Source organism: Daucus carota, chromosome 2 (assembly GCF_001625215.2).
Source record: "Daucus carota subsp. sativus chromosome 2, DH1 v3.0, whole genome shotgun sequence".
Taxonomy (NCBI): Eukaryota; Viridiplantae; Streptophyta; class Magnoliopsida; order Apiales; family Apiaceae; genus Daucus; species Daucus carota.
Genome location: NC_030382.2, coordinates 27844117 through 27855385, shown reverse-complemented (window position 1 = coordinate 27855385; position 11269 = coordinate 27844117). Strand labels below are relative to the sequence as shown.

Genomic DNA, 11269 nt, shown 5'->3' with positions numbered 1-11269 from the left:
ACAAGAACTAAGATTCTATAATATTATTATTTCTTAGATTCTTATGATATAGTGATTGACACTTGAATGCAATGCACATGTTTTGATTCATATATGATGTAATTTATTATTAACTAAAAAAATTATGTATTCGACATTGACAATATAGTCAGAGTGGGATATCTAATTTAATTAAATTAAATATCAGAAATTAATTGAATTAATGGACATGCGATATCTTTAATGTGGAAAATCTAATAAGTAAATAATATTGGAGCCGAATTAATTAATGAAATTATGATGTTAGCAGAGGTATTGCAAATATTAATTCTTTAGTAAATCAAATTAATATTTAATGACATTGGGCTTGACATGTGTTATATGCATTTGATGATATCAGATTTTCTTATCAGCATTTAGAATTAGGATTTGCTATCAAAGTTTACACGGAGAACAGAGTTTTTCAGATACTGAAGATCTTATAGTTTACCAAAAAGAAGATACTTTATATTGGTTTGAGACCTAACAATTGGTATCAGAGGCAATCTATTAACATACAACAATTAAGATCCAAAAAGCTGTACAATCATGTTAGAGAAAACACAAACACCAACAATCAGTAGATTTGAATCCATAAGGATTCCAATTCTCAGGGCATCTGAATACCCACAAGGAAGGTGAAGATGGCTATGTTTCTAAAAACTACAAATCTAGAAAATCTTGATAGGATCTATAATGGTCCACACAAGCCAACAAAGCTTTCTATTGCAGTTGGAGAAAAGCAACAAAAGATGATTCCTAAGGAAAAGATTGACTACACTCATGAGGACATCAATTTCATAAGCAAGGATGCCAAGGTAAGGCATTTACTTTATAGTGCACTTGACAATATTATGTCCAACAAAGTTATAGGATGCAAAATGTCCAAAGAAATGTGAAATGTTTTGGAAGTCGGATATCAAAGAAAATGGCAATAAAAAAGAACATAAAACCATACTCATACAGGAATATGAACATTTTGACTCTAAGACTGATGAGTCATTGACATATCTTTATGACAGATTTATTTAATTGTTGAATGATCTGTCACTGGTTAACAAGGTACATGATCTTGAATACTCCAACCTAAATTTTTATTAGCTCTATCTGAGAAGTGAGATTTGAATGCCACCACCATTAGAGACACCTATGGTCTGGAAGACATGTGTCTTGATGAAATCTATGGTAAGACACATGAACTTAAAATGGAATAGAAAAAAAAGAGACATGGAGGAAAGTCCATGTTAATTACCTTGAAGGCTGAGGAGAAAGCTCCGAAGGAAGTTGTTGTGAAGAAGAATCACTTCGAAAGAAATGCTCTACTTACAAAATTTGACAGTGAGTCATCAAGCTCTAATAATGACTCAAACTCTAATAATCTCTCATATTATGATGAAGATCATACTAATAGTGAGATGATGCGACTTGCAGCCTTGATGGCCAACAGTTTTAAAAAGATGGCCTATAAGAACTTCAAGAAGGGCAAGAAGTTCTCTAGAAGGAATTTAAACTCTGATATGAAGAGTTTTATAAAAGTTGAAGAAAAAGATGACATATATGACAAAGTGGACAACTTCAAAATAAATTGTTACAATTATGGTGAGAAAGTGAACAGATCTAGATCCAATCAGAATGAATTTTCTATTTATAGGAGATCGACAAAACTCTGAATATGATTCACTTTATTGATGAGTTGGTTGAGGATCGGGGATTTATGAAAATCAATTGTACCGTTAGTGATCTTTTTTGAAGGGGCTATGATGATTTTCTCATGCAGGTACATAAGAATATATTATGAGTGCTGAGAGAAATATTGTGCGTCAAACACTGGAATTAAACACTTAGTGAGATTCTGAGTAGAACCAGTGAGGTATTAGAATGAGAAATATGTGAGCATGATTGAGTGCAAACATATATAGAAATTGAGAATAGTGTAACACTAGTGAAGTACACAAAACAATATTTGGTATAGGACACTCACAATCTGTTGGAAGAATTGAAGAAAATAACTACAGTTCATTTCATTTCACGGTGTGAACTTATTGTTGATGATTCTTTATGAATTAATTGTTTTCACAGACATTGAGGAGGATTTAGGCCTTTGCTGTAATTGAGCCTTTATCTAACCTCCCAGAGCAAACAACTCTGGATCCTAATTGGATAAACCATTTAGTGGTTGGCAACTTGTGGACCATGATTTAGTTTTATCAGATGAGTCTGCAGAGACTGGGAATTATGAACTCCTATTAAATCACCGGTGACCCCTATAAGGGCAGCCAGGTACTCAACATTCTAGAAGCTCAGTATTTGTGTGGAGGGATACAATAACAGAACTCATTAGCGACAACCCTTACCCAAAAATCGAGAGAAATTTGAGTATCGAGTGATACAGCTGCAAAATATTTTAGTGAGACACCCAATGATTACCAAATTTAAACTTATAAGCAAAATGGATGTTGTTATTGGAATGTTTGACTGACTACTGATGGATCCATATTGAAGATGTTATCGGTACCTAATGGGGACCTAGTCGGAACCTATCCGCGATCTGACAATTGATATTGGGACCTAACAAAAACAAGGACCTTTATCAATTGGTAATGCAAAAGACACGATTGACAGACCTTACTCATTACTTTTCCATTTGGAACCTACTTTATCAGTTTAGGGACCAACCCAACCAAAGTAAGCTTTTCTTCTGAATCCTATCTTTGAACTCCACTTTAGTGTTGTTTAGTTCTCTATGGGAAGATTATATTTTGGGAGAGGAAGTATCGTCTATTTACTTTCCTTAACTATATCCTCAGAGGATTCAACTAAGGGGGAGAAATTATTGAGGGGGAGAAAAAGTAAGTATTAAGTTCTCTTTAACTGTTTACAACTAAGGGGGAGAAAACTACTAAATAAAATGGGAGGAGAAGTAGTAATAATAATACATATATACTCCTCATCACCGTGTTGTATTCGTATTCAGGTGGAATGTGGTATGATTCCGAGGAAGTAGTGGAAATGGCTCACTACTATCTCCGACAGAGGGAAAAGCATAAGCAATAACTAGATCTTTCCTATGAGGAATCATGATGGTACATTTATTCTTCAATAAGTGATAGACATGAACGTATTCATTCGCTGAAGGATTCATTGAAATTGTTGACTATTCTTCGCATGGAATATTTTGAATCCTTTTCAAAATAGATCGTGAAAATTTATCTGGCAGCTAAGCAAAAATCAGAGAAATAAAAGTGATATGTACATCTGCTATTTTTACTCATGAGATCTGGAAAATGTATTATATGATCCATGAAAATTATAGTATTATTTACTAGTCTAGGACCTCTAGAGAATTTGTATGTTAGAATTAACAAACAAATAGGGAGAAATTGTAAGTCTAAATGTGAAGACAACTTTATCTGTTACATAAGGATGATAAATCAACAATTGAATATTTTCGGGGCAATTTTTTCGCATTGTGATATCCTGAACACTAATAATAAATATTATGCTAATTATAAGGCCCCACGTCCAAATCCCCTAAATTATAAATCCTCAAACTTTTTACATGTCCTTTTTACACCCCCTACCCCAAGACTTGCATTCTAATTACAAAATATGCCACTCCAATATGTATGCCTGCTATCCCAAATAAATTTTATATATAGAAAAAGCTATACACATCTTTCCATGTGTGCAAGAAACAAAAAAGGAGCATGGTTTTTTAGTTGACTCCACTGAGTAGAAAACTGTGTTCTCGATTTCCACATTTCCTCATTCCTTTCTTTTGCCAAATAACAAACTGAAGGTACCAACAACAGTGTTGTCCCCCACCCATTCTCGGTATGTTGCATCTGTCAATCACTCATATAGTAAGTTTTGAAGCTGAAGCTGTGTACCGAAATTGCAGTACCATCTGATTTCATTCCTCTTCCGTTCAAGATTGCAGGTTTGTTATGTATTGATTTTCAAAATTCAAACAACTTATGGTTTCATTTGATGTCCTCATCTTCATTACACCTCTAATTATATTCTCCATTTTATCTACATCCTTCCTGATTTTTTTTCTCAATAATGAAAGAGGTTAGATTTTCAGCAGTGGTTCAGTTTTTGGGTCTAAATCCTGTTATTAATTCATGTTTTTTTTGTTTATGATGCAGCTATCTTACGACCATTTGAAGCTTGATAATTTCACATCATTTGTTTCTGATATAGGTGATGTGCCCTCCTCTTTATATGTAGTTCTTTATTTGTTATTTAATGAATGAATGTTGAATATGATTTTATCTTATCTTCTCCTAGGTTCGAGTACGAGGATTGCTAGATTGAGGTCTGGGTTTGGAAAAGAGCTCAGGGAAAACAGGAATGAGATTAACAAGGAAAATGGTGAATCTTTCTATATATCATTGTTGTCATTTGTTTATATTGTTTTTATGAAGACATTTATTTCATAGTTGGTACCAACTTCATTTATTTTTGGATCTTGGAATGTTTGTGAAGCAGTCCCACCTGGAAGAGGAGTTGGTAGTGTTATTACACCACAACCTGACTATCATAATGTCAGGGGAAGAAATCCACTGTCAAGGCAATCTATTATGCCACCTACCACATCATGTAACATTCTATTTTACTTTTTTCATAGATGTCTAGATTGATTCTTCACTCCACTGTAGTCACATATAAGTAATAAATGAAGATAAAATAAATATGCTTATACCTGATTTCCACATAATAGGTCCCAGTAGCCATATGTGTAGTCCTACCAGACCTGTTGGTGGTTTGTTAAACACCATTGCACTTAAAGATTCATTCCATAGCACTCCACTTTCATATATATCTAATAATAATTGTTGGAACAAGACTGCAGGTAGTGGTTTGTTGATTATCTGGTATTCTTTCAATTAATGATCTGATATTCCATTTTATAAATCAACTAACTCTACTTAGGTGAATCAAGTAACAAAGGCTCACATGGGGCTTCATCCTATCAACATGTGCATCATGCATCTCATGATAAAGGAGTCTCAAAATCAACTCCTTCGTCTTGTGTTACAAATACGGGAAGTTCAAGAATCAACCTTAACAGAGGAGGTAATATATTATAGGAGTATATAATGAGCTTAATAGATCAAGTTCCTTAACACTTAATGTTCCTAATTTCTTGACAAATCATTGTTCAATCAGCAGGACTCAATGTGAATACTGGAAGATCAACTCCTTTGTCTTGTGTTACAAATACAGGAAGTTCAAGAATCAACCATAGGGAAGCAGGTAATAATTTATATATGTCCTGCACAATGAGGTTAATAGATCAAGTTCCTTAACACTTTATGTTCCTAATTTATTGAAAAATCATTGTTCAATAAGCAAGACTCAATTTGAATACCGGAAGATCAACTCCTTTGTCTTGTGTTAGAAATACAGGAAGTTCAAGAATCAACCTTAACAGAACAGGTAATAATTTATACATGTCCTCAATGTGAATAGATCAATGAGGTTAATAGATCAACTTCTTCAACACTTTATGTTTCTAATTTGTTCCTAAATCATTTAATATCAGCAGGACTCAATGTGAATAACCTCACCACCACATCTGGTGTTTCTAAGAGTAAAACAGAAATCACCACTGTCCAACCGAGGAGAAAATACAGAAAAATTAAGAGAGCCACTTTAGATGAATCTTCCACCCAATTGTTTGACGATCCCTTTTCTCCAATATAAGATTCTCTTGCTGATTCTGTTCCAAATACAGGTACTTCATATTTAAAATCTTTCATATTTTTCATTTGTTTTTTCTGTTTATTTGTTCTTATATAATCTGATGTTGTTTCTTCTTTTTAAGGGAACCGTGAAAACATAGTTCAGGATGATGACCTGATATACGATGGTGGTAAGGTTTAAATTATATTGTGTTTTTTTGTGCCTTTCATTATATTGTACAACGATCACCCCCTACTCCACCCTACCTCATGCAGCTGTACAACGATCCTGTGAAAGCAAACCATTTCAAAAAAAATATCCGTTTGTATAACACAATGTTTGCCTTTACTTCTATGGGGGTGAAGGTTGATCATTCCATCAATAATGGTCGTTCTCCTTACATCTATAGGTTAAATGGACAAAACCATCATGTTTTTGGTTCCCTTATTCCGAATAACGGTGGTGACCCAAAGTTTTGTCAGTTATATATTTATGATACTGAGCATGAGGTTGAGAATCGAATGAGGTGGGTTAACATGGATAATGGTGATACAGTTGATGAAGAAATTGTCTGCGGTCTGTTAAATATGCTTGATTCCACGAATGAGCTGGTTCCCTATTTCAGAATGGCGCGTGATCGTTTTAAAGATGATCCTGTACAAGATCATAAAATAGTCATGAAGGTTTGTCGTGCAGTTACCGGGCGTGAAAATTTCATTGGCCCATCTAATGAAGTCTGGGAGATCATGGTAGGTGATTTAGAGGATACATGTGGTCTTAGAGACATTATTATTGAGAGTTTTGCAGATGGTCTTGAGCGAATATTAGATATCCATCCTAAGCTGATGGCACTACAGTACCCACTGCTTTTCCCTAATGGCGAAGATGGTTACCATGATGATATACCTTATGAACGGACCAAAAACAATGCAGGCAAGAAACGTAAAAGAGTCACCATGAAAGAGTTTTACTCATACAAGATACAAGTCCGTCCGAGCGAAGGTATTGCCCCCTTAATGCGAATTCTTACTTTGTATAATGTTAACTTGCAGCCTGGATTTATTGTTATCTGTTTGTAACATATAAAATATTATTTGCATGATTTTATTGTTTAATATTGATTTTATTATTTTCTTAATTTGGACAAAATCACCACTTCATCTGTGATTTTGTTTTCAACTTGCAGCCTGGATATATTGTTTAATATTGATTTTGTTTTTTTTCATTTTAATAGGTAGTACTGCAAGGCTTGGTGGCAGATTATTCCAACAGTATATTGTAGATTCGTTCTCGGCTATTGAACAAGCACGATTATGGTGGTATCGCACACACCAAACAACCTTGCGCAGTGATCTTTACAGCAATATGAAGAAAAGCCTACGCAGTGGTGAAGAATCTACAACTAATGTGGGTAAAGGTTTTATTTTACCTGCAAGTTTTCTTGGTTCTAAACGCTACATGCAGCAGAGCTTTCAAGATGCTCTTTCTGTGTGTCGTTATATTGGTCATCCCGACATATTTCTGACGATGACTACGAATCCACTATGGGATGAGATAGTGCAGATGATGAAAAACATGCCTGGTTGTAATACAGTTGATTCACCTGACATTATTGCCCGTGTCTTTAAACTTAAACTTGATCAGATTGTGGAGGACATTAAGATGAAGTCATATTTTGGAACATGTATTGGAAGTAAGTAATTTAAATGTGATTTTTTATTGTTTTAAAACTGTGTTCTGATTACAGCCATAAGTTTATGTTATTATTTTTTCAGTTGTTCTCATTACACTCATAATTTTATGTCATTATGTTCGCAGTAATGTAAGTTGTTGAGTTCCAAAAGCGCGGGTTGCCACATGTGCATATACTTATTTGGCTGGATGGAGATTCCAAGAAGAAACTGAATGCCAATGTTGATGCATTTGTATCAGCTAAAATTCTGGATCCTGAAACTGATCGTATTGGTTACAATGCTGTGGCAAGGCATATGATGCACGGTCCCTGTGGACTGGAGAATCCAAAGTCTCCATGCATGAAGAATATGAAATGTACCAAACACTTTCCAAAGCAGTTAGTTTCTCCCTCTTACTTCACTAATGCAAGTATACTTTTCAATTCTATTTTATTTCTCATATGCCTTATTTTGATGGAATCATGTCATTGTATACTTTTTAATGCAGGTACTCTTCCCAGACAATCTTTGACCAATCTGGCTTCCCTGTTTACAAGCGCCGAAACACTGGAATTACAGTTAAAAAAGGGAAGTCGTTGCTTGACAACCAATATGTCGTGCCTTACAACCGTGATTTATTGGTTAAATATCAGTGCCACATGAATGTAGAGATCTGTTGCCATGCTCGCAGTCTAAAGTATTTGTTTAAATATTGCCTCAAAGGCCATGACCGTGCTACGGTGGAGATTTCCAAAAAAAATTCAAATGTTGATGTTGATGAAAATCTTCTTAAGGATGAAATTCAAGCTTATTTTGATGACCGATATATATGTGGTGCTGAAGCTGCATATCGCATATTTGGATTTGATATCCATTATCGTTCCATTTCAGTCTTACGTCTTTCACTTGCCTGGCAATCGTAATTGTACTTTCCGTGAAGGCGATGAGCTGCAAAAAGTTGTAAACAGGGAGAAGTTTAAACGCAGTCAACTGGAAGCATTTTTCCAACTGAACATTGATGACAGAAATGCCAGGAAGTACACTTATGATGAAATTCCATGCTATTATGTGTGGAATGCATTAGATTGTGTATGGACTGTCCGCAAGAAAGGAAACCAAATTGGAAGATTATTACATTGTCACCACACTTCTGGTGAAATTTGGTACTTACGTTTGTTACTTACCAAGGTGCGTGGTCCGACATCTTTTGACAATTTAAAAACTGTTGGTGGTTGGATTTGCAAGACATTCAAAGAAGCATGTCAGAAGTATGGCTTCCTAGACGACGACAATGAATGGGATGAGTTGATGACAGAGTGTTCGAAGTGTGGGTTCCCTGGTCAGATAAGAGAGCTTTTTGTGCATATCATCGTTAATTGTCAGGTGTCTGATATTAGAGCATTGTGGAATAAACACTGGAAGGAAATGTCACACGACATACTCATGCAGCAGACCAGACAAAACCAGCCTGCAGATACTATTCTAAGTGGGAAGCAGCTTCAGTTTAAAGTTCTTGCTGGTGAGTATTTCCAAAGACATTTAATTTTTACAAGCCTCACTTATTTGGCTTTCAAATTTTCATAGTAAGTACTTTTACATTATGTTTTAAACTCTAAGAGTATGTTCTTCATATGACATATAAAGTCCTTTTTACAATCCTCACTTATCTGGTTATCATATTTTGATCTGAGGTAAAACATAATAAGAGTATGTTCTTCACATGACATATAAAATTTTAAGCGCTCATAATTTATGTGCAGAGGTTGACAAATTGCTCCGATCCAGTGGCAAGTCATTAAAGCAATATGGTCAGATGCCTCAGCCTTCATCATCATATCTGCAAGCAGGTACTGATAACTTAATAAATGATGAAACCAGTTACGATGTCAAAGTCATGGAGGATGAGTTCAATAAGCTATATCCAAACTGCAATGCTGAGCAGCTGGAAGTATATAATGCAGTAATGAATTCGGTTCAGAATGGCGAAGGGGGTTTATTTTTTGTGTATGGTAGTGGTGGATGCGGGAAAACTTATGTATGGAAGACACTAATTTACAAACTCAGATCACTAGGTAAGATTGTTCCACCTGTAGCATCTTCTGGAATAGCTGCAACCTTGATGCCAGGAGGTCGCACAGCTCATTCCCGTTTCAAGATCCCCATTGTCCTGGACGAGGATTCCTCATGCTCCATTGCTCACAATTCTTATATTGCTGAATTGATCAAGCAGACCTCCCTTATCATTTGGGATGAAGCTCCCATGCAACATAGGTACGCCTTTGAGTGCCTAGACTGTTCACTTAGAGATATTATGAAATCTGTCAGCAAGGAACGCGGTCAAATGCCTTTTGGAGGTAAAACAGTCTTGCTCGGAGGCGATTTTCGGCAAATTCTCCCGGTTATAACCTGTGGTGACAGGGCTGACATTGTTTCAGCATGTATTACAAGATCGAGGCTATGGCATGCAGCAAAAATTTATATTCTTAAGCAGAACATGCGGCTTAATCAGGGTCAATCTGAAGAGGAAATAGAGATCCTGAGGGTTTTTGCTGAATGGGTACTTAAGATTGGTGATGGTAAAGTTGGCCCTCCTCATGGTGATCTCAGCAACTATGAAGAAGATGATATTTCAATTCTTTCTGATTTTTGTGACACTGAACTCCAGAACTCAGTTGAGAACATGATAAAATGGACTTATCCACAATTTACTGAGAATTACCAAAATCCACAATACCTAAGTGAGAGAGCAATTTTAACACCTACTAACCAAACTGTTGGCCATCTGAATTCTGCTATAATGGACACAATTCCAGGTGAAGAGTTCACATATTACAGCATTGACAAAGCTGAAGAATTTTGTGGTACAGCTACTGATCTTGATTTTGCCTTTCCTCCTGAATATCTCCACTCTTTTAATATTCATGGCCTCCCGCCTCATGAACTAAAATTAAAGGTTGGTGTTGCTGTAATGCTTATGCGTAATTTAAACCAGACTCTTGGACTGTGCAATGGCACACGAATGATGGTCACAAAGTGCTTGAAGCATTGTGTCCAGTGTGAAGTCATATGTGGTGCATTCGCTGGTACGAGACATTTTATTCCTAGAATGGAACTGTGTCCCAGTGAATCAAAATTGCCTTTCAAGTTGCTGCGTAAACAAATGCCATTACAGATTTGCTATTCAATGACTATTAACAAAGCTCAGGGTCAGTCATTGCAAAGAGTTGGTTTGTTTTTGCCTAAATCAGTTTTTACTCATGGCCAGTTGTACGTTGCATTAAGCAGGGTAACATCTCCCAGAGGGCTCAAACTCTTTATTGATGCAAGTAATGGTCAGTCCACTGATGTCACCAAGAATATTGTATACCGCGAGGTCTTCTACAACTTGCCAGTAACTTAGAATTTCTGGAAATATTTTTTTTTTGAAGTTGGCTTATTATGTTTTAGTTTATGTCTGGAATAGAATTCATGATGAGCCTTATGTGCCTCAGTTGCACACTATTTTTTGGGGACTACATGTGCTGTTATGTACTGATAATATTTATGGAAACATGTTTCAATATATCACTTTGCATAATCGCAATTATCAGTTCCATTAGTTTGCTTTGTCCAATAGATTATGGTGTTCAGAAGTGAATAAACAACTTCACTTTGAATAGTAGGCAATATAATTAAATGCCTTCACTGTATTTGCTTACAGTTTTAATTTTCATGAATTTGAAACTTATATTTACAGCTCTCAAAATCTTATATAATTTATATCTTCAATTTATGTTAGACTACAATTTATCCATGTACTTTTGATAGCCTTGACCGTGTACTTATAAATGTACCAAATAGAAAGAATTTCTTAATTTTGTAGTACAGGATATAAATTGATTTCAGAA

General features: G+C 35.4%; 1 protein-coding gene across 1 annotated transcript; it reads left to right on the top strand.

The window, feature by feature from the left end:
- The first annotated feature begins 662 nt into the window (after positions 1 to 662).
- LOC108207279 (uncharacterized) lies at positions 663 to 10782 on the top strand. The gene is made up of 13 exons (XM_017377738.1): positions 663 to 836; positions 1233 to 1625; positions 4170 to 4224; positions 4312 to 4395; positions 4957 to 5100; positions 5197 to 5280; positions 5852 to 5904; positions 6075 to 6711; positions 6944 to 7402; positions 7537 to 7780; positions 7891 to 8279; positions 8323 to 8901; positions 9143 to 10782. Exons 1-13 carry the CDS (start codon positions 663 to 665, stop codon positions 10780 to 10782), a joined length of 4935 nt encoding a protein of 1644 aa, XP_017233227.1.
- Positions 10783 to 11269: the final 487 nt, after the last annotated feature.